Below are 24,485 nucleotides of genomic sequence, written 5' to 3' on the forward strand. Positions count from 1 at the left end.
AGGTAAAGGAACAGACTCACAGGCAACAAGGGGCTGATCCACCTGGTCTCCTGCAGGGGATTCGTCCTGCACCCTATGCTATCAATATCTTTTCTACGTGCCACCGTATTTGAGTTAAGGGATGTCTTCTAAATGGCTCCTTTTAAGCAGTATGGCTGGTGTGCCCTGCTAGCAAATAGTTCATTCAGAGTAGAAACTCAAGTCCTGATAATGGCCTTCAAAGTCCTACTGGAGGCTCCCCTCCCCCCATTCTCATTGCCTTTCTGACATTTCCTGCAACCCAGACTTCGTTCTCTCTACTCTAGCCACATGAGCCTCCTTGGTGATTCTGGAGAACACCAGGCCTATTCCTGCCTCAGGGGCCTTGCAGGTGTCTAGAATGTCAGAAAGCTCTTCCTCCAAGTAACTGCACTTTTCAGTCTGTGCCCAAACGTCACCTCAGTGGCACCTTCTTTAACCACCCATGCACCTCACGCTTCCTGTATTCCTGCATCTCTGCTTTGCTTTTCTCCATAGCATTTGTTATCTGCCTTGGGATACGTTGTACTGTTTGTCTCCTTCAATGGATGTAAGTTCCACGAAGGTAAGGATTCTAGTCAAGTTTATTCCTTGAGGAATCCTCAGCATCTAGTTCCCGGTATGCAGCAAGTGCTTATTGGTTTACCTGGCCCAGCAAGTCATGGTTTTCAAGCTTTTAAAAAGCAGTGCAATCCACAACATGACCGACAGCCTAATTTAAAAACGACCAAAGGACTCAAATGTAGAACAAATAAATATTGAACAAAGAACACTTGATGTTTCTTTTAATAAGACCTAGCTGTCCAACAAGCACATAAGATGTTCAACGTCAATAATCATAGGGCAAAAAAAAGCCACAATGAGATACCATGTCACATCCATTAGAATGGCTACTTAAAAACAAAACAAAACAACAACAAAAAAAACCCACCAGAAATCAACAAACATTGGTAAGGATATGGAGAAACTGGAACTCTTGTGCATTACTAGTGGGAATGTAAAATGGTGTAGTGCTATGGGAAACAGTATGGCTGTTCCTCAAAAAATTAAATAGAATTACCTTATCATCCAGCAGTTCCACTCTGGGCAGATAGGCAAAAGAACTGAAATCAGGGACTGACAGTTATCTGCTGACCCATGTTTATAGCAATATTATTCATAATAGTCAAAAGATAGAAGCGTCCACTGATGGTCAAATTAATAAACAAAATGGTTTACTGTTATACAAACAGTGTAATACTATTCAGTCTTTTTTTTCTTAAAGTTTATTTATTTTGAGAAAGACAGAGACACAGAGAAAGGCAGAGGGAATCCAAAGCAGGCTTCACACTGTCAGTGCTGAGCCAGATACGAGGATCGGTCTCCCGAACTATGAGACCATGACCTGAGCCGAAATCAAGAGTGGAACGGTTAACTGACTGAGCCACCCAGGCACCCCTCAGAATTTTATTCTCTATTAAGACTGAATAAGAGGGGTACCTGGGTGGCTCGGTCAGTTAAGCATTCCACTCTTGATTTCGGCTGAGGTCATGATCTCGTGGCTCATGAGTTCAAGCCCCACATCAGGCTCCACCTGACAGTATGGAGCCTGCTTGGGATTCTCTCTCTCTGCACTTTCCCCACTTATGGGCTCTCTCTCTCTCCCAAAATAAATAAATAAACTTAAAAAAAAAAAAACGATAAAATTCTGACACATTCTACAACATGGATGAACCTTGAAGACATTATAAGTGAAATAAAGCAGACACAAAGTGACAAATATTGTATGATTCCACTTACATGAGATACCTAGAGTAGTCAAATTTATACAAACAAAAAGTAGAACGGTAGTTGCCAGGGGAGGGGGGTGGGGAGGAATGGGGGTTAGGGCTCAATGGGTAGAGAGCTTCAATTTCAGAAAATGCTCTGGAGATGGATGGTAGTAATGGTAAGAATGTATTTAATGCCACTAAACTGGACAGCTAAAAAAATGGTAAAACGGTGAATTTTATGTTATGTATATTTTCCCACAATTAAAAAAAAGGCAGCATATCTCTTGCCTGAAACTCTAATAAATATTAAAGCCTAATATGTATGGCAGCTGGAAGTAAAGCTGCTGTAGCTGAAGCAGAAATAGAAGGGACGGGATGTGTCTACTCTGCTTGGCACCTCTGTGCTGCCTCCTAGAACGTGGACCCCAGAGATTCAGGACTGTCTCAGGGGAGGTTCGTGGCGCCATCCTAAAGTGCTTATGCACTGGTTTCGCTGTTCTCAAGGAAAGGAAGTTAAAAAGCTACTCCGGGCTCCATTTCTGGGAGGAACTTAGCACCAAGGGAAAAATGACATCATCAACTGGTCTTGGGCCAAATGTCAACGCTGACTCATTTTTTTTTTTAATTTTTTTAATGTTTATTCATTTATGAAAGAGAGAGACAGAGTACAAGTGGTTCAGGGGCAGAGAGAGAGGGAGACAACAGAATCCGAAGCAGGTTCCAGGCTCTGTGCTGTCAACACAGAGCCCGATGTATAGTGCTTGAGCTCACGAACCACAAGATCATGACCTGAGTCAAAGTGGAACATTTAACCCACAGGCACCCCTCCATGCGGACTAATTTTTACAGAATCACTTCACATCTCAGTGGCAGGGGAAACTATCAGGGGAGAAAGAGCAACATTAAGTCACTGGCACCCATGTCTTACTATCATTAATATCTCACATTCTCTGAGCACTTTTCCATAATAACTCATCTTCAAAACAATCCTATCGCATAGGTATGAAGGAAAATTGTGTGATTGCCCATTTATAAATGGGTAAAGGTACAAATTCAGTGGACATTATCCACAGAGAATCACAGAAGTGGGACTGACTACAGGATAACTGCTCACATATATCAAGGATTTATTAATTAAGACTCTGGCTCAACATTTCCATGGACAATTGATTTCATACTTCTTATCAGTCTCTTTCCTACCATACTTGGTGGTACTAACTATTATTACTCCTTTTTATAGAAAACTAAGGCTCAAAGAATAAATATCCTAAAATTAAATGGTTTAATAAGTGACAGACTGGGATGGACCACTCTGAACCATACCGCTCCAGAGCCTGTGCCCTTAACCATTATTATTCTTTACTGCCCATCTGAGTCCTGGACTTTGGCTCTTTGGGAAAAGCCCCATCAGTGCTTCCTTCAGCCTTGAACACAAGAATTGCCAATGAGACTCCATGGGTCACTGTGTTTCAACTCTAAGTTGAACTAGTATGAACAAAATAAATCAGTAGTCTTAGTCCGTAAGTGTAAATGCAACAGGATGCTGTTGCTGACCCTGAGAAGAGATTCCTAGATCCTTTAAAATCCTATAAAAATGTATATACAAAAATATCCTTGAGTATTAGAAGAAAAAGTCACATTTGGATCATCTCATTCAATGTTTCTTTTCTGTAAGCTAAATAGTGTGCTGGTGGACAGAGTACGGATTACTCCCCATACTTTTCTGAGGGTTTCTTCAGAACCTTCTGAGGGGCTGCCTGGGTGGCTCAGTTGGTTAAGCATCCAACTTTTGGTCTCAGTGCAGGTCTTGATCTCAGGGTTGTGAGTTCAATCAAGCGCTGCACGGAGCCTACTTAACAAAAAGAAAAGAAAGAAAGAATTTTCTGAGGGTATCTGCTTTATTCTCTAGAAACTGAAGAAAGGAGAGACACTTTGTGGTTTGTCAATAGGGCATTCAGTCTACAGGGCTGCCCCATGGGATGCAAGGGCTTTAGGCCAATAAAAACAAGTACTAATTTGGAAGAGCATCAGGGAGGGGCTCCCACTGGACAACGCTAACAGACAGGCAAGGGGAAGAAGGGAGCAAAGCCATGGCAGGGCTTTAAGCCAATGGCTAGGGTTACTTGCATCCCTCCATCCCACCTCCTTCACAAAAACCTTGAAGTGGCTCCTTTACAACCACTAAACATTATATACACGATTTCTTGCAACAAAGCCTAGAGATGATTGGGTGTTTTGTTTACTCTAAGCGTTAAGAACCTAATAAACACCAGCTCTTCACACATGTGTCACCTTTAGCTTTGACTGTGCGATACCTGGAATACAGACCCACCAGCCCACTAACTCTGGGGACACTGCCTTTCTCTCTCCCACTATAGACAGGGATTCAGCTCAAGCGCCTCACAGTGGGGCCAGAATGCACAGGTTCTTCTCACCTGAGAACTGGGGGTGAAGGAGGGTCTTACCGAGTTCTCCTTCAGTTGCAGCCCTTCCCCATTGGGAAGGGAGGACCGTCTCTTAGTGGAGTTCCTGTTCGGGGTTGAGGTAATGGCCCCTGCTTTCTTCTTCACAGTGAGTACCTCACAGCTGGCTTGGTCTTCATTGTATGTGCTCTTCCCGGCATTGATAACCCTGGGGAAAGAGCCAGAGGAGTGGTCAGTGATTTCTGGAAAGCTCAGAGCTCAGTCTCAAGGGTCAGCCTGGGCGGTCTCCACAACGGACACAAAACTAAAGTTCTACCCAGTACACAGGACCCTATGGTCCTGGTATGTTCTGTGCCTGAGTAAACTAATTTTTCTACAAATGGAATGACACTAGCACACACTAAAACATTTACTAAAGCATTGTTTTGAGCCCAGCTCACCTTCCCAGGTGTCTGACAGATGTAAGCAACCTCCCCCTCCTCCCAATCCATTTTAGTCAAAACACATGAGATAATCACTCTTTTGGCCATTACAAAGAAGATAGATAGGCAGGCTGCTGGAGTTCTGTTGCATTTCTCCAAGTGATAAAGAGCAAAACCCATCATCAATCTTACAGAGAACAAGGCAGTGCAGGAATTTACAGCACGCTGTAAAATCCAAGTGAACGGAGAACCACATTCCTTTACCGCCATGCCCACTTTTACTTTACACACAGAAAACTGAATGGATCAGAGGTTTATTCTTTTAAAAGCATCTTTAGTCCTTCATTTTTTTCTCCTGTGGAATAATGCTCATCACAAGGTGCCATTGCATTGGGCCCCCAGGCAGTCTGATTTGGACAGGTGACCATATGATATTATAGCATGTTGATAATGCTTCGGCCTAATTACTAAATGTTTTAAGCACAGGAATGCATTAGAAGAACATGCCACATTTATATACAAAATGGAATATTATGTGCCAATGAGAAAGAATGAAATCATGCCATTTGCAGCAACATGGATGGAACTGGAAGGTGTCAGGCTGAGTGAAATTAGAGAAGAACACATATCATATGTTTTCACTCATATGTGGAACTTGAGAAACTTAACAGAAGTCATGGGGAAGGGGAAAAAATAGTTACAAACAGAGGGAGGGAGGCAAACCACAAAAGACTCTTCAATACAGAGAACAAACTGAGGGTGGATGGGGGCGCGAGAGGAGGGGAAAATAGGCAATAGGCATTGAGAAGGGCACTTGTTGGGAGGAGCACTGCGATGAACCAGGGGAATCTACCCCCAAAACCAGCAGCACACTTTACACACTGTATGTTAGCCAATTTGGCAATAAATAATATTTAAAAAAAAAAAAGAAGAAGAACATGCCACATCGTTCATATACCTTTCCTGTATCAGGTGACTGCAGACTAAACTCTTGGGCTTCAGCATCATTTTCTTGTTAAGTAATTAATTAGCAGCTAAAATAGATCTCCCTAAAGAGAGCTCTCTTTAATTTGCCATTGGCTGGGTTTTCTTTTCAAAACTTCCACTGTGTCACAGTAGGTGATAGAGTGGGTGTGCAGAGAGGATACAGAATTCAGTGGCAAGGAAAAAAAGATGGCTTTTTTTTTTTTTAAGGTGAGACGGTTGGAGATCCACTCTGTCAGTGTGATCCATACACTACTCTATCAACTCCTTCCAAAGTATAGATAATCCTTTTCGAGTACTTTTCCTTTTACTTTTAAATCCTGAAATAATTATAGACTCAGAGTAAACTTCAAAAACAGTGCAGAAGATTTCATGCATCCTTCCCCTAACAATATTATTTCACAACTTACAGTGTAATATCAAAACAAGCAACTGACACTGACGAAATACTGTCAACCAGGCTGCCGACCTGATTCAAATGTAACCGTTTTTTTTTTTTTAAACACCAAATGGCTCTCGGCACTGAAAACTGCATGGGTCTCCATAATGCACACACACCACAACCAAACAGGAAACAGAGCCCACATGTGGGGCCTGAGCACCCCAAGATATAAGGGAGAGTGTTTCAAGCATGCTTCTGCCAAACCTTGAGACATGTTTCAGTTATTTTAACGTTTACTTTACATTTATTGTTTGGAGCACCTAGATGGCTGAAATTAAGCATCCAGCTTCAGCTCAGGTCATGATCTCATAGTTCATGAGTTCAGGCCCTGCATTAGGCCCTATGCTAACAGCTCGGAGCCTGGAGCCTGTTCTGGACACTCTCACACACTCTCTCTCTCTCTCTCTCTCTCTCTCTCTCTCTCTCTCTCTCTGCCCCTCCCCCACTCATACTCTGACTCTGCCTCTCAAAAATAAACGTTAAAAATTTTTTTTAATAGAAAAATTTCTGGGGTGCCTGGGTGGCGCAGTCGGTTAAGCGTCCGACTTCAGCCAGGTCACGATCTCGCAGTCCGTGAGTTCGAGCCCCGCGTCAGGCTCTGGGCTGATGGCTCAGAGCCTGGAGCCTGTTTCCGATTCTGTGTCTCCCTCTCTCTCTGCCCCTCCCCCGTTCATGCTCTGTCTCTCTCTGTCCCAAAAATAAAAAAACGTTGAAAAAAAAAAAATTAAAAAAAAAAAAATTTCTTTGGGGCGCCTGGGTGGCGCAGTCCATTAAGCGTCCAACTTCAGCCAGGTCACGATCTCGCGGTCCGGGAGTTCGAGCCCCGCGTCAGGCTCTGGGCTGATGGCTCAGAGCCTGGAGCCTGTTTCCGATTCTGTGTCTCCCTCTCTCTGCCCCTCCCCCATTCATGCTCTGTCTCTCTCTGTCCCAAAAATAAATAAACCTTGAAAAAAAAAAATTAAAAAAAAATTTTTTTCTTTAAAAATACATCATTTTGAAAAAAAAAAAACGCAATAATTTAGAAGTTCATTCCCATCTGTTACACATGAAGACAGAAATGTTCATGATCTGTATATTCGGCATTAAAAGCCTTTTCTTTTTAATTGACTGACATCACTTGATTGGAAGGAGAATTGTTTTTAATGACGCATTGTTTGCAATTACTTATGTATACATGTTATAGGACAAAGACCGTAGCAGCCATCTTTTATGTCCCCTATTTCAAATTCCTGTATGAATCAAAACTGTTCCATAATTCTTATTGGGTTTATTATAAATTTCAACTTAAGCATGCTTTTTATAAACAAAAGCCTACTTTCACTCATTTTACATACTACCCTTCTGTGTAAGGTTTTTAAAAAGTAGATTGCTGCTTACAGAGTTTGAAATTCACTGTCCTAGGGGCCTGCGTAAGGAGGTGGGGAACTGTGACGTCAAATCTGCCTCTTGTGTTTATGACACACACTTGCTGATGGAGGGATGGGGTTGGGAAAGGTCAAGGCCTAGTTTTCTGCCACAGCTTCACTCTCTTTCCTTCAAAGAGGACAAATTTTCATATGGTTTAAGTTAAAATGTAGTTTCATATGGTTTAAGGTACAAAGTGGCTATGTGCATGAAGACTTAATTTGCCACACTTACCACATGAGCTAAGTAACTTACTCCAGGTTTCACAGCAAGGAGGTGCTACAGCTGGAATGCACCATGAGGTCTCCTGTGACCCCGCCCCCTTCAACCCAACCTCTATGACACATGGGGACTTGCACCAGCCTGTGGTGGGCAGAGCTGAAGTGTGTGGGGAGGAAGAGAATAAGCAGATGGGGTGAGCTCAGTACCAGGCCCGAAAGAAACAGGAATAGGCTCCCTCTTCTCTAACTATTGGAGAAAGGGCCCAGAGGGAGGATGAAGGATGGATGGGTCAGATCTGCCCGTCTTGAGAGGGGTCCACATTTAGTCCAGAGGTTTGCAGCTGGCGAGCCTAGTACAAAACATGCTTTGTCTAGGGGCACCCGGGTGGCTTAGTCGGTTGAGCATCTGACTCTTGGTTTCGGCTCAGGTCACGATCTCATGGGTTTTGAGTTCAAGCCCTGCATCAGGCTCCACGCTGACGGTACAGGGCCTGCTTGGGATTCTCGGTCTCTCAAAATAAATAAATAAACTTAAAAAAAAAAAAAAAAAAAAAAACTTTCACTAGAGTTAGTCTCTCAGATCTACCCTTGGAGAACCAAGCGAGGCAGAAGAAGCAGGTCTGAAATACCACACCTGCCTCTTCTCAGTCACTGGTAGTGACTTCCCAAGCAATATGTGTGGGGTGGACTATTTGCCGGATGGGGATGTTACACTTCCTGTGTCTCTCCCTTGAGCGTCTTCTCCAGGGAAAGCCGAAGTGGAGGTCTGGCTGGGAAAATCAATTCTCGACAAACATCCCCTCCATCCTGTCCTCTGTACGATTTCCTAGCTGCTATTTCCGGAACTTGGCATCACCTTGACCGTTGGCACCTCAACTTATGCTGTAGTCAAGTCTTTTTGTAACAAAAAAAGCATCACTGGTCTCCAATAGCTACGTTGCCAGGCTGACTCATCTGCCACTGCTGTTTTCTAACAGTCAACTAAGCTACTATAATTACACAAATCCTGACTCCCGGGTCATCTTGAAAGGGCTTTATCTCCTACCTCTCTTAGTGGATATTAAACTCCCAAGTCTTTGACCTAACTTCAGCAAGAAACCCTAGAAACTTTATTTTATGCATGAGAAGCCTGGGGCCCTGAAAGAGCCTGACATGCACAAGGTCACACAGCTAAATACAGCAGAGCTGCAAACACACTTGTGAGCTCCCAGCAACTTCTGCTTCAGCTCTCGGTTGTTTTATTTTCCTATTGTGTGTCTATTCTTATCGGCACTTGGTTCAGAGGGCTGTACTGCGATGACTCATCAAAGCCAGACTACTGTGACAGAACAATCACTGGTGGCCTTACTTTGCCATTTCACTTTGAGTACAGCTTATGAAAGACAGTAATGAGATACCAAAAAGTTAGAAATGTCAACCTGGTGGGAAGACAGCAACCCCAACCCTGGAAACTTCTTGGGTCAAATATCTGATTGTTATTCAGATGTTAAAGATTTAAAGCCACTGCCTTTTTTAAAAAACACAACTCTTGGGGTGCCTGGGTGGCTCAGTCGGTTGAGGGTCCGACTTCGGCTCAGGTCATGATCTCGTGGTTTGTGGGTTTGAGCCCCGAGTCGGGCTTTGTGTTGACAGCTCAGAGCATGCAGCCTGTTTCGGATTCTTTGTCTCTCTCTCTCTCTCTGCCCCTTCCCTGCTCACACGCTCTCTCGCTCTCAAAAATAAACAAACATCAACAAAAATTTTAAAAAACCACAACTCTTGTCCCATATTTTATACTATTTCAAACTCCCTACTCCACACAGCTTTAGTGCAAAGACCCAATTCTTCTTAACTTACCTTGGCTTTAAAAAGCTTGGCCTCTCTCAACTTAAATATTGTTTACTAAATGTAAGTGAAACCTTCAATTCCTCTAAAAGTAAATTGGGAAAAACTCTTATTCTCAAGCTGAGGAGCTTCACGATGTTAACAGATTCAATAGTTTTATTTAATCTAAGCAGCAAGATTAGTAGCTACACTCACTTCTTGTCTTATGCTCCAGCAGGAAGTCGGCACTATCCTGAGATCAAGAGGAATGACTGTAAGATGTGCATTCTTTATCTAAACATGATGCTTATTCTGAAGACTTCAAAACAAAATGCTGGTGGACCATGAAATGTCCTATCTTTAGTGATGTCATTTTCCAGTTTCCTACAAAGAGGGAAAACATCTTCCTTGGAATTGAACTGGAGGCAATAAAGAATAGCCATTAAGAACATGGGCACTCTGCCTGCGAACACAGCACACGGCAGGTGCTCAAGAAATGTTTGCTCAGTGAGTGAATGAAACAGAAATCAAGTCCGCTACTTCTGAATTATGGCGTAATAATCGTATCCTACATTTGTTGAAAATGAGTTATGTGCCAGGGACTGATGTTAGCATTTTACGTGATAATTAACTCATTTGAGCCTCTTGTCAGCTCTGTGAGTGAGCCACCACTGTTGTTCTTTGTAAAGGTAGGGCACAGCCAGTGTCCAGTCAACTCACTTAACTTCTACAAACCTCAGGTCCTGAGCAGTACGTCACGGATTAAATGAGAGTTGCTAAGTTACGTGTGTTGGGAGGGGGGGATTTCCGGTCATCCATAAAGAACTGGAAAAATCTGAAGTTAGGATTACAGTTCAGGTGGGAGGATTCTTGGGAGGATCTATGGGAAGAGTGGCTACTGTTTCTTCAAAAATCAAGAGTTTACACCCAGTTCTTTCATCTCGTAGAAGACGCATTCGCCTTGGGAGAGACCTGTGACAAAATTCATCTTAGGACTTTGTCCACCTTCAGTTGAACCCAAACACCGAGATTTCTTCCCCTTGTATAAAACAGTTAAATGCGGAATTTTAAGGACTTGGAAGTCAAAAAATCTATGCGTGTATCAGATACAGCTTGAAGCCATGACCTGAGTACCAGACATGATATAACCAAGAGACCACAGAGATAGAACCTGTTTTAAAAAAGCAAATGATTTTCTGTGCCACTGTCACACATTTAAGAAACCTGTTTTTTAGGGTGCCAGGGTGGCTCGGTTGATTAAGCATCGACTTTGGCTCAGGTCATGATCTCGTGGTTTGTGGGTCTGAGCCCCGCCCGCATCAGGGTCTATGCTAACAGCTCAGAGCCTGGACCTGCTTTGGATTCTGTCTCCCTCTCTCTCTGCCCCTCCCCCACTCACACCCTGTCTCTCTCCCTCTCAAAAATAAACGTTTTAAAAAATTTTTTAAAAAAAGAAAAGAAAAAGAAACCTGTTGTCCTTCTTTCTGCTTCTGAAGTACTCTGGTCATGGGGCACCTGGATGACTCAGGCGGTTAAGTGTCCGACATCAGCTCAGGTCACAATCTCTCAGTTCTCCAGTTTGAGCCCCACATCAGGTTTGCTGTTGTCAGCCTGTCAGTGTAGAGCCTGCTTTGGATCTTCGGTCCCCTTCGCTCTGCCCCTCCCCCACTTGCACTCTCTCAAAAATAAGCATTTAAAAATTTGTTAAAAAAAACATACTTCACTCACAAATTTTTAAAAACAACTGACTTTCAGCAGTAAACTCCTGGTTTTAATCGCAGCCGTTTAATTATCAAGTTATCTGCCTTATCATCTGCTCAAAATCTTGACTACAAGGACACTTATGTGACTGTAGGACATAGAGAACCTATTACTAAATTCAGACAAATAAGTACTCTCAAGTATACTCAAGTAGTGAGCCTTTGTCACAAAGGACACAGGCTCAGAGAAAGAGCGATGAAACCACTTGCAAAAGGATTGACAAAGACAATCAACAGAGAATAGTCACAAGTGACATTTTCTTTGAAGGATTCCATGCATCATGTCCCTTGCTAGCACTTGACGGTGTCACCTCGTTCATTACCCACCTCCTCCCTGACCGTACACACGTGAGAAAGTGCGACAGGGACAATGGTCAGAAAGACCTAGCAACACCTGGCCTCTGCTGATTACTAGCCCTGGCTGCGTGTTCTCGGGCAAGCTACTTTTGCTCTCCAAAATGCCGAGAAGAGTCATCTCCGATCACAGCACAGCGTGAGAAGTAAATGCCCCGCATGGCAAGTGCTTTACAGTTTCTGGCACACAGTGAGCACTCAGTGTATATTACTTATTAATATTAGATCAAATACAAAGCCAGCTGCTTCTTCTGTTGGGCCCGGGGGCTTTATCCAGTCCTGTAAGTTTGAGGAGACTCTCCTCCTCCCTCCCCTTTCGTTTAGTGTCCCTCCGCCTGCCTCAAGGACACATGGCCACCTCCAGGCATCCAGAGGCTTCAGGTGGCATCACATGACACTTTCCACAACAGGGACCTTGAGCAAGGCCGTCTGCTCCTCTGAGCCCTCTTCTCAACATTATTGCAACATTGAAGTCACACGTGACAGTGTTCTGTGCACAGGAGAGCCCTCGCATGGTCATGCCTGCACCACTTCTAGGCTCCCATCCACACCTGCCCACGGATGCTGTTTCTGGGCCCCCAGGCTCCTGGATTCAAGAGCTCAGGCCGCACACCCACAGAAAAAGACCGAATACAGGATTTGACTTGGTTGTTTTGGTTATTATTATATTACATACTAGTTGTTTTGTTTTGTTTAGAGAGGGCACACGCAAGCAGAGGTTAAGGGCAGAGGAAGGAAGGGAGAGAGAAGGAGAGGGGGAGAAAGAGAGAGAGAGAATATCTCAAGCAGGCTCCACACTCAGGGCAGAGCCTGATGCAGGGCTTATCCCACAACCCTGGGATCATGATCTGAGCCGAAATTAAGAGTTGACTGAGCTACCCAGGTGCCTCTATTGCTTTGTGGGGTTTTTCGGTTTGTTTTGCTTTAATGTTTATTTTTATTTTTGAGAGAGAGAGAGAGAGATCGCCCAAGCAGGGGAGGTAAATCTTTATATGAAATCTGAAGCGGGCTCCATGCTGAGAGCAGAGAGCCCTGATGCAGGGCTAGAACTCATGAACCATGAGATCACGACCTGAGCAAAAAGTCACTCAACTGACTGAGCCACCCAGGCACCAACCCCCTCCATTGCTTTTGCTTTTAAAGGAAATAATGGCCTGAATACTCTAGGCTAAAAAGTTTACACTAGTGTTAATACTGCTAAGCAGGCAGTAATCACACTGGCTTAGAAGGCAGAAGTAATTTATAAAGGACATCAGGTGTAGTGAGATATTGCTGATTCATATATAATTGAAAAGCAGACAGCAAAAGGCTGTAGGGGGAGGGGTGGGAAATGAATCATTTATGGAAGACTAAATACAACTATTGATTATTAAAATCCTCTTTTCTAGGTAACCTCCTAGGCAATGTTTCCTGTGACACTCAAGTGGTTACTGACCTCCCAGATAGGCAGGTAGGCTGGAATGTAAGGACAACTTAATTCCTAGCTCCAAGGTAGTTAATAATCACTCATTCTTGGTATACTGGAAAACCATGGCTCTGACCAGGAAGCTAAGCCTTTGATAACAGCCATCAGCAAAAAGAGCCAAAACATCCATGGAGAATAATAGCTTCTTCCAGAGAGTTCCAGCCACCTCTGGGTAGGAGGGAGAACAGGAGGTCATCCCAGACCCTTCAGTTAAAAGTCAGTCAGGGGTTACCAGGCAGTAAAAAGGATGACAGGAAGTGGAATTCTCTGGGGTGTTAGGCTCTCCTCACCTTTTGGAAGGTGACTACCAACACCTAGAGGAGGCAGCATGGTGAACGAAGATAAATCCAGGCGGGAAAATAGCACATACATGCACGTCTTCTCCATTAGACAACCTTACCTCTGGTTCCCAGGCTCTGTCTATGGGTAGGCAATGAAGGGACGTGACCAATCAAGCATTGCTAAATGGGGTCTCAAGAGCCACATTCAGCCCCCAGAGAGGTGATTATTTTTAAATTTTTGCCAACAAAATACTTTTTAAATGTTTGCTTACTTTTGAGAGAGAGAGAGAGAGAGAGAGAGAGAGAGAGAGGGGGAGGGAGGGAGAGAGGGAGGGAGGGAGAGAAGGTTCAAGTCAGGGAGGGGCAGAGAGCGAGGGAGACAGTCAGAAGCAAGCTCTGCACCATCAGTGCAGAGTCAAGTGCAGGGCTGATCTAACAACGGTGAGATCAAGACCTGAGTCGAAGCTGGATTCTTAACCAACTGAGCCACCCAGGCGCCCCATCCATAAAATATTTTTGAAAACGTAAACTAGTTGCCAGTATTAAAAATTTGGGATATTTACATGAAAATCCTTATTTTCCTATTTCTCTTGAAAAACAGTACATCAGGTTTTACTCCTGTCTCAGTGTCTTCTGGCAACAATCAGAGACAGGACACCCCAGACCTCACTCCGTCTACTGTGACATTTACGTCACCAGCCTGGCCCCATGAGCATTTGATTCTGCAACCCTGCATCCCGATCTCTGGGAATTGAGAAGTAAACCAAGAAAATTGTTAGATAAACAGTATACGGATTGAAATCATTACTTGAAAAATATTTACTATGGAACCAAGTAGGGTTAAACCAAGAAGACTAGGATGTGGTTTCCACTCTCAAGGAGCAGGCAGTCATCCGTAGTTGGGAGACCTCCTTACAAATAACTATCATTTGTTCAGATTGATGCCATACTCAAGGTGTGCGTCACAAAGGGACCTGAGCATACAGAAGCGGAGACACCTCTGTAACACAAGAGTCGGGGAAGTATTACAGATGAGGTGGCATCTGAGCTCAGCCTTATGGAATGAAGGAGGAAATCAGAGAGCAGGCAAGGAAAGGCTCTCCAGGCAGAGGAACAGTCTGGAAAAGAGTGATGCAAACTTTATAAAGAGGGGCTGGGTATGACCTAAGTACAGGCTTGGTGAGGGTGCTACATCAGAACTAGACCGTAAAAGGGGTGCCTGGGTGGTTCAGTCAGTTAAGCGTCCAACTTCGGCTCAGGTTATGAGCTCATGGCTCATGAGTTCGAGCCCCACATTGGTCTCTGTGCTGACAGCTCAGAGCCTGGAGCCTGCTTCAGATTCAGTCTCTTTCTGTCCCTCCCCTGCTTGCGCACTCTCCCTCACGCAAATATAAACATTTAAAAAAATAAAAAAATAAAGAACTAGACCGTGAAATTCTATCAAGCTTTATCCTATAGAGCTTATGACCCATGGGATGAATCTAAAATTGTTTAAAGAAAGGATTCTTAAGATCAAAACTATTTTGGAAATCAGCAGTAGTGGTTTAATGGAGGACAGTTTATAGAGGATAAATGACAAAGGCAAAGTGATCAGCCAGGGTCTCTTAAAATAGTCCAGGTGACAAAGGGGTTGTGAATCAAGCACTGACTCTGGAAGGAAAAAAGGGAGGGTTTCAGAGGAGCTGAAACAATAGAGAATCTCAGGAGGACCTACTGGACAAAGGTCATGGAGGAGAAGGGAGCAAAGAAGAGGACTCTTAGGTTTCCACTGGCAGAACGAGCAGACGAGGTAAGCTGATTATGAACGGTGAGGAGAAAGTGAAACAAGTCTTGGGGGTGGGGAGTGCTGGAGGAGGAGATCATGACATTGGTTTTAGGTTAGTGAACACAAAATTCTTGGTACCAGACATTGCAAAGGCAGTGGCAGCCCACTTTGACTTAGCGGGCATCAGCAAACTATGGCTCGTGGGCCAAACCTGGCTCCCAAGCTAAGGATAGCTTCTACATTTTTTTTTTTTTGTATGGTTCCCCAAGCTAAGAATGGTTTTTACATTTTTACGTATGTGAGGGGAAAGAAAAATCAAAGTACTATTTTAAGACACGTGAAAAGTATATGAAATTCAAATTTCAGTGTCAATAAAGTTTTATTGGAATACATCTATGCTCATTCATTTAAGTATATCGTGGCTTTCCAGGTACAATGGCAGTTCACAGTTTCTGCAGAGACTGCCTGCAAAGTGTGTGTATGTGTGTATGTGTGTGTGTATATATATACAAAAAATGTGTGCTGACTCCTGAATTTAACTATTAGATTGAATGCTCTAAAATTGTTGTTGTAGGTCAAAAACAATCAAATACTGACCATTTTATGTCATTACATGTAATAAAGAAGTGAGCAAAGATATCAACTTGAATAGAATTTACTGTGCACCTTGGTGTTCGTAGTCACATTAACTTTGGATATACTTTGCTGCTGGCATTTGGGGGCCATCATTAGCTTCTATCTCCCTCACCAAGATAATTAAAACTAAAGATTAACAAAACTCAAGATCAAAAGAAGCTATGGGGTCACATAGATCTCCCCACATACACAATGTTTTCTTCTTCATATTAGCTGTTGAAGAAATGAACTTTCAACAAAGCAAAGATAAAAACCAGAAAGCTGCTATCGGGCATTTCCTTTCCATTAGTCTCCAGGCCCTCTTGACCAAACCATTAATACTACCAAAGTCTAAGCTCCGCATTTAGATAAGGAAGTCTGCGCCCTGTCAGATGCTGGAACAATCCCCATTCAAGGACGCAGTGCGGCTATGCTGGGGCCAAGTGACGTGAAAATAAAGCCTACCCAAACAGGACTTCGAGTTTGCAGCTTTTGCATTAGTTTAGAACAATAATATTACTTGCATAAGCTTCAACTGGCGATTAAGAAAGGAAAAAAAAGCAGTGTGCTGGAAGCTACTCTATATGCAAAGATAAGGTTTCCTGTATTTACCAGATGTATCAGTGCTATCAGCAGAGTCAGAAACACGCACTTTTTAAAAAACAAAATGAAAGTTCATCTCAAATGTGCAGTTTAAAAATGTGAATGTCAAAAAGGCTGAAACTGATAAAAATGAAACCAGAAGATAAAAAGACGCTAATCTCAACAGACAACAAATAAAACACGTAACTTTTTAATCAGCAATTTCCTCAAAAACTCCACACAACCCTGACTTTTCCCTTGCTCTGGGATAAAGTTCCTCACCATCTAGAGCTCCCCTATGTTCCTTTTTAATCTTAAGGCAACACAAGAATAATTTTATATACAAGGTGGTAAGAAGGATGAAACTCTAACTTGAGAGTTCTGAGTCCTGGTTTTAGAAAAGATCTTTAAAAATGTGCTCTTCTATGAGAGAGGAAGGCCACTCATCCACCTGTTTTCAAGTGCACATGCCGAGTGGACTTCACATACAACAGGGCAGGAAACAACAGTGGGGGCAGGCACACAGGTTTCTCTCTGCTAGAAATCTGGGAGGCAGTAAAGAACAGAAAGACTCTGGAACCAGATTTCCCCAGGTTTGAAGGCTGGATCCACCAATAAGTATCTGTGTGATTTGAACTTTATCTCCCTGGGCCTCAGCTTCTCATCAATAAAATGGGGACAATGAAAAGTACTTTCCTCTTAGGGAAGGTGTCTGACCGTTAGAAAACAGCTGTTAATAGAGCTTTTACATCCAACAATTTATGGGTAATGCTTGTAACCTTGAACACGAGAAAGGTGGTGTCACTAGCCTCATTTTATTGGCTCAATCAATATGCTATAAAAAACAATTCAGTTCAACATCCTAGACAAGCTGTTCTGGCATTTGCCAGCAACTGAGGTTTTAAATGATGTATTGTGTTCACATAAATGAAGCTCTTGTAATTAGTTGCACAACAGCCTATAAATAGAACACAGGTATTGCAAGAAGGAATTGAGACATGTCACATGGTTTCAGCACGCCAACATACTTTTTCCAAGGCAAGCACAGCATTACTGCAAATGTACATTAAGAGCAACAATTAATTTCCCACTCATAACGTAAGCCATTGTTAAAAAAAAAAAAAAAACCCACAGAACGCTTTAATTGAAAATAATCTGCGGGGTGCCTGGGTGGCGCAGTCGGTTAAGCATCCGACTTCAGCCAGGTCACGATCTCCCGGTACGGGAGTTCGAGCCCCGCGTCAGGCTCTGGGCTGATGGCTCAGAGCCTGGAGCCTGTTTCCGATTCTGTGTCTCCCTCTCTCTCTGCCCCTCCCCCGTTCATGCTCTGTCTCTCTCTGTCCCAAAAATAAATAAACGTTTAAAAAAAAAAAAAAAAAAGAAAAGAATCTGCTTTGGAAAATCTTCATCTCTATGTGAACTAATTTGTAGAGACTGTTTTGTTTCCAGATTAAAGCCTGAATATAAGGGCTCTAAGTGGCTCAGTTGGATAAGCTTCGGACCCTGGGTTTCGGCTCCAGTCATAATCTCAAGGCTCATGAGTATGAGTCCCCACATCGGGCTCTGTGCTGGCAGTGCAGAGCCTACTTGGGATTGTCTCTCTCCGTCTCAGACTCTCTCACTCTCTGTCTCTCTCAAAATAAATAAATAAACTTAAAAAATAATAAAGCCTGAATACAAAAAGTAGCCCTTTGAAAGCTGGTTGCTGTCTGATCAAACATTACTACCTTTGTGCCTAGACCCAAGGCCACGCCATTAACAATTCAACTCTCCCAGATTTACAAAAGAAAGAATGTTTAAACCTTGAGGCCCCAGAAGGGCCAAGAGGGGTTCCATTTTAGGCAAAGTGATCTCTACACCCTCAAAAAGCTTTCTAGAAAGTACAATGAGGCTTTGCTATGGCCTGGAAGGAGACAAATGCACTAAGGAGGATGTAAACTATTTTTAATTGGATGCCCAGCATCATCCTTAAATAAAAAGGACTAGGGGGCTGCCAATATACTCCAATTAGTCAAAAAGTTATATTCCATATTGCTCTGTGTTGATTTTAGTTGTTTTCTTTATCTCCAGTCACATAGCAGGGAGTAGGCGTTCAATAAACATTAGTTGAATGAATGAACAAATGAACTTGTTTTCTCCATAACATCCCAAGAGGGACACTAGAATAACAAGTGAATTCTAGGCCTGCCTATTTGTTTTTGTTTTTTAAGTTTATTTATTTTGAGAGAGAGAGTGAAAGAGCGCATGTGTGTGCACACAAGCAGGGGGAGGGCACAGAGAGAGAGAGAGAGAGAGAGAGAGAGAATCCCAAGCAGGCTCCAAACCATCAGCACAGAGGGGCTTGATCTCACAAACCAGGAGATCATGACCTGAGCCAAAACAAAGAGTTGGGCACTTAACCTACTGAGCTACCAGGCACCCCTGCCTATTTGCTTCTTAATGTTTAAAATGTTTTATTTTATTTTTTTTTTCAAGTTTTTTTTGAGAGAGAGAGAGAGCATGAGTTGGGGAGGGGCAGAGAGAGAAGGAGACACAGAATCTGAAGCAGGGTCCAGGCTCTGAGCCGTCACCACAGAGCCCGACGTGGGGCTCGGAACTCACCAACTGTGAGATCATGACCTGAGCTGAAGTCAGATGCTTAACCGACTGAGCGACGCAGGCGCCCCTGTGCTTAAAATGTTTTTATTGGGGTTTCCCATCCATTGGCTTCAAGAAAAATAACTGTGTTCCAAAGAAAAAAAAATAATCCTAAGTGCTAATGGAACACTAATCCTAAGTGCTAATGGAATGAGAGCATGACCTGTCACGTGAGCCCCAAACATCTGCAAAAAAAGGGCTGATAAAACAGAACCTAGTACATCCCTAGGTGGACTCTTAACTCCACTTCTGGTCTCTGCCTTAGAACCAATGCTCGCTCAGTATTAGTGCGGCCTGACCCAGGTGGCCTTGGAGGCCAGGACGGTGCTCTCTCAACACTGAGACTGCCGTGCAGGAGGGAAACTCCAGGGGCCCGAGGGGGGCCTGGAGGTAGCAGAAAGGCGATTCTGACACCATCAGTTTAAAGCTGCCTGGCAATGCAATGAGTTATGTCAGCAAGCAGAGATTCTCTTCCCCAGAGATATCCAAAAGCAGGTTCATCGCCTCAGAGGGACACTCTGAGGATCTCTGCACTAGGTTCTAGGCCTTCTTTTCCAACTGTTGAGTCTCTATCTGTCACCACACCCAACTCCAGTTAATGTAAAACCTATCCTGCTTTCAGAACTAAAATTAATTTTTAGCGAACAGAGCTTTGGAGCGGTACCTAAGACAATCATGTAATACCTGGTAAATCATATTTGACATATGGCAAGTCTCTAGCCATATGGCAAGCAGAAATTGTGATTAACTCAAACTTCCTATCCCCCACTAGCCCTTTAATGTGGGAGTGTGCAAATGAGCCTCAAATGTTGCCGTTCCCTGGGGCCCCCATTTGGCTTGCTTTCCTTCCTACCCAACTTTCCCTGGGAGATCTTCTCTATTCCCAAGGCTTCATTTAAGGCCTAAACACTAAGCACTGCCATGTTCGTGTCTCTGGGGTGTTCTGGGGTGTTCTGACTGCACAGATCTCTGGGGTGTTCTGACTGCATTTCTGAATGCCTGCAGGATATCTGCATTTGCATATTGCACACATTCAAGTTGCCCAAACCTGCTCTCGTTCTCTCTTTCCGTCTACCTCTGTCTCAAATGCAGTCCTCCTCCTGTTGTTCCTGCCTTCGTGGACCAAGGATTCCAAGGAGCATTCCTGTCCTCTTGGCTTTTTACTCTTGTCCGCATCTAGTCCCTCGGCCTATATAGCACAACTAAGACTGAGTTTAGGCCAAGTCCCATGCCTTGTTTAGACACATATCACATTGTCCAGGCGCCATCACAATAACCTAACTGGTTGTCCCCTCCGCTGATAGATCCCATACAGCATGGAGACAACGACATTTCTCAACCATGAACGCTGGCCACATCACTCCCATGTTCCAATTCTCTCAAATGGACTCTCAAGATTTTAGGGTAAAATGTAAAGTCTTTAGCTTGCCATACAAGGATCTTCATGATTTGGCCCTTATCCATGTCTTCATCCCATCTGCTCTCCTCACACCTCCTTATTTTCAGCCATAAAAAACAGCCATGGGTTTACAGAAAGCAGTGTTGTTACAAACCACAATTCCTTGACACGTGCCTTTCCCTCTGCCTACAATGATCTAACCTCCTCTTGTCTGACAAATGCCCCCTTGTCCTTCAACACTCAGTTTAACCACCACACCATGCTAAGGCTGCTTGATATGCACTTCTTTATTGTAGTTCTTAAATACTGCAATGTAAGCACTAAGCACTGCAATTGCTACAGTCTCGCAAATTACCAGAAACTTGGACTGGTTTCCTAGCTCTGCCATTCACTAGCTGTGTGACTTAGGTAAGTCAATTGACCTTTCCAAAACTCAGTCTCTTTAGCTATTAAATTGGGCCACCGTGTGAATTAAGAATACAGACGAATGTAAAGTGTCCCACAAAGACCTGGCAGACACATAGCCTCTTTCTTCTGGATATTGCCTTTTCCTCCTACCCAACTCCAATCCACTCACACAGTTGGTCCTTGACCACATCTGATTGACCTAGGGCTAGCCACCTGATGCTAGTTGAGCCAATAAGTGACCTTCCAAGGAAAATGAAAGAATAAGAAAAAGATAGGGAAGAGAGCAGGAAGAGAGACAAAAGAGAAATGAAATAGATCATGTAAGAATACAGATTAGAAATAGAGAATCTCAGTGGAGTCTTTGTCCCTAGTTACAGCTGCTCCCAAGACCCATTTATCCTGCGAATATCTGGGCAACCCCAATATCCTACAATAAATTCACATTAGGTGGCTGTCAATTAGAAGTTAAGAGGTCTAATAAAACCCAAGTCTGATACAAACTCTTTTGCACTGTTACGGTAAGTACCATGAAGGCAGAGGTAGAACCTTGTTTGATTTCGTATTCTTAGAGACTAGCCAATGCCTAACATAAAACAGATAAATACTGAATGAAAAGTTTACTGACTTTAGAAGACAAATAGTAACTTGAGATTAAAAGTCTTCTCGCAAGCTCGAGAATCTCTAGGTACCTGTCTTAAGTAGTCAGAGAGAAACTTTTTTAAAAAAGATTTTTAAGTAATCTCTACACCCAATCTAGCACTCAAACTCACAAGCCCAACATCAACAGTCACATGCTCCACCAACTGAGCCAGGCAGGGACCCTGAGCAACTTTTCAAGTCACAAATTTTGACAATTATGACCAAAAATAGACACTGAGATATACTTCTGAGAGCCACTGGTCAAACATATTTACTCCCTAAATATCATAAACTTGTTATCAGTTGAGCCAATCCAAGTTTATTGGGAAGATTTTTTTAAATTGTATTATTTATTTATTTTTGACAGAGAGAGAGAGAGAGAGAGAGAGAGAGAGTGTGCGCATGCGGGGGGGGGGGGGGGGGGGCAAAGAGAGAGGGAGACAGAATCCCAAGCAGGTTCTGTGCTATCAGTGCAGAGCCAATGTGGGGCACAAACCCACAAACCATGAGATCATGACCTGAAGCTGAAACCAAGAGTTGGACTCTCAACCAACTGAGCCACCCAGGCGCCGCTTAAAAACTGTATTCTCTGAATAAATGCTAATGTAGAGAACTATTTCTGAAGCTTACTAACAGGAGACAGTGGAATATTCCTTATTAAGAAATCTAGCAAGTGAGAGCTAATCACCACTCCCATCCATGACCTTGGGAGACAGAGGGACTTATTTAAAGTCTCGAATTGTTGGAAATTCCACAGATTCAAAATGAGGCCAACTGATGACCTTCCCTACTGCATTTCAGTCTAGAGATTAAAATAGGTCTCATTGTTCCAGAATCCTGGCCATAGTAAGAAACAGACTCCAAACGGCCAAAAGGAATTTTAACAGCAGAACCAGGAGCATGAGAAAGGAAATCAAGAGGAATAATTTTTCATAAAAAGGTCCATGAGGTTAACTTTCATTTCATTATGTTTCTAAATTGCAGATATTTGTAAGCTGGTTGCAAAATATCCTTTCTTCACTGACATGAAGCATGAATTAACCAGTAAATAATAATAGTAAAAAAAAATTCTTACATCCTACATTTTCAAAATATCTTCTAACGTTTATTTATTTTGTGTGTGTGTGTGAGAGAGAGAGCGAGCGAGCACACGCAGGGCAGAGGCAGAGAGAGGGAGACACAGAATCTGAAGCAGGCTCCAGGCTCTGAGCTGTCAGCACAGAGTCTGACACAGGGCTTGAACCCACAATGGACTTTGACCTGAGCAGAAGTCAGACATTTAATCAACTGAGCCACCCAGGCACCCCTCAAAATACTTTCTAACTTACTAACGCATTCCTAAAGGGTTATTTATAGTCCAAAAGTTTGTGAATAAGATGACTGATCAACTTAATGTACATTTTGACCAAAACATTAGATCCATTTACAGGCTTACCTGGAAATTTTACTGAACTACAACCTAATAAAGCACAATACTGAGTGACTACATAAATTTAATTTATGCCCCTTTTTCTGTGGAAAACTACATCTAGAATTCCAACCTCTGTTGTTAGTAATGGTTCTCATGCTTTTGTAGGCATACATGTCCCTTGGAGAACCACTCCCAGAGATTCTGACTTAGTAGACTGAAGGCAGAACCAGAGGAAAGCTCCCAAGTGATAGTGACACTTTGGGTTTACTGATGACACGAAGTAGCACCGGCCTAGATGAAACAGTCCCTCTGATTTAATCAGGGACTGGAATTGCCTTCAATGAGGAAATGAGGCACCCTCAGCCTCACCCCAGTGAGCTGAATACCCCCAGTTTATGTGATACCCCCAGTTTATAAGCCACTGGTGTGCCTTCGTGATGTGGGAAACAAAGGGAAAGGGAAACAATGACATTTCCTTTTTGCCTACAGCCTATTGACAACGTCCTTGAGACAGGTAGAGTGACCTTCTCGATGAGGACACTTTGCTAAGGGTGAAAGGCAATCGTAGGGTAACATTATCCCAACCTCCAGGATCCAGGAAATCTACTTTATCATAAAAAATTCCTTTGGAAACTTCTTCTCTCTCTACCCTCTCAAGATACAGGCTGGCAACCATACTCCAAGCTTACGGAGCCCTGGTAGACTTCTACACGATATCATGACTGAGTTTTTACTAAACAGTAAATGACCGTTTCCTAACAATAGCTCACCCCTCAAGGTCCTGGAAACCTTGTTTCCAAAATACCTTAACTCTCCCCAGCCTGAAAGTATATAATCAGCCATTCTTCACAACCCCCGTGCCACTCTTTCTGCCCACGGGTCCTGTCCCAGGGCTTTAATAAAACCACTTTTTTACAACGATGATGTCTCAAGAATTCTTTCTTAGACATCGGCTCCAAACCCCAGCATTTTCCACATCAGTCCGTACTGAGTCAGAAGTTTAAGAGGCTTGACTGGGGCAGGGGTACTCGCTGTGAAGGAGAAGGAGGGTCTTGGCAGGGCTCTGTGGGATCATCAGCTGCTGGGGAACGACGAGTAGTGGTGGTTGTGTCTACCACACCTGAGACAGGTTAGGAAATGGTTAGCAGTTAAAGAGAATCAGTAAGAGCAGGTGGGGGCAGGGGTGGGGAAGGCAATACACAGCAAGCTTGTTTCCATTGCTGGGAGTGGCTGCAATACAGAGAAGGGAATTCTGATTATTTAGAATACTGGAAGTAAATTATCATGCGGGGCAATTATTCTCATATTAAAGGTAACTGTACATGACCTATATTCCAAATTATTAACCAGAAGATATTTTTTTAAGTTTGCTTATTTTGAGAGAGAGACAGAGAGCATGCGATCTGGGGAAGGGCAGAAAGAGAAGGAGAGAGAGAATCTGAAGCAATCTCCGTGCTGTCAGTGCAGAGCCCAATGCAAGGTTCGAACTCATCAACTGTGAGATCATAACCTGAGCCAAAATTAAGAGTCAGATGCTTACTGACTGAGCCACTCAGGCGCCCCAAGATACTTTTTATTAGTAAGAAAAAAGACTAACTAGTGTTAGTACTTTATAATTGTGTATTATCTCATTTGAACCTTCCAATGATAAGGCAGATAGGAGAGATATCATTTGTCCCCTTTTATAAAAATTGAATCCAG

General features: G+C 43.2%; 1 protein-coding gene across 4 annotated transcripts in view; it reads right to left on the reverse strand.

The window, feature by feature from the left end:
- The window catches only part of PPM1H (protein phosphatase, Mg2+/Mn2+ dependent 1H), a 264,703-nt gene that overhangs the window by 153,958 nt on the left and 86,260 nt on the right, over window positions 1–24,485 (reverse strand). For all 4 annotated transcript variants that reach the window (XM_045464965.1, XM_045464964.1, XM_045464966.1 and 1 more), the window contains exon 2: window positions 4,235–4,400. In XM_045464965.1, the coding sequence (XP_045320921.1) occupies window positions 4,235–4,400 (166 nt within the window). The remainder of the gene's footprint in view (window positions 1–4,234; window positions 4,401–24,485) is intronic.

The sequence above is a fragment of the Leopardus geoffroyi genome, chromosome B4 (genome assembly GCF_018350155.1).
Source record: "Leopardus geoffroyi isolate Oge1 chromosome B4, O.geoffroyi_Oge1_pat1.0, whole genome shotgun sequence".
NCBI lineage: Eukaryota > Metazoa > Chordata > Mammalia > Carnivora > Felidae > Leopardus > Leopardus geoffroyi.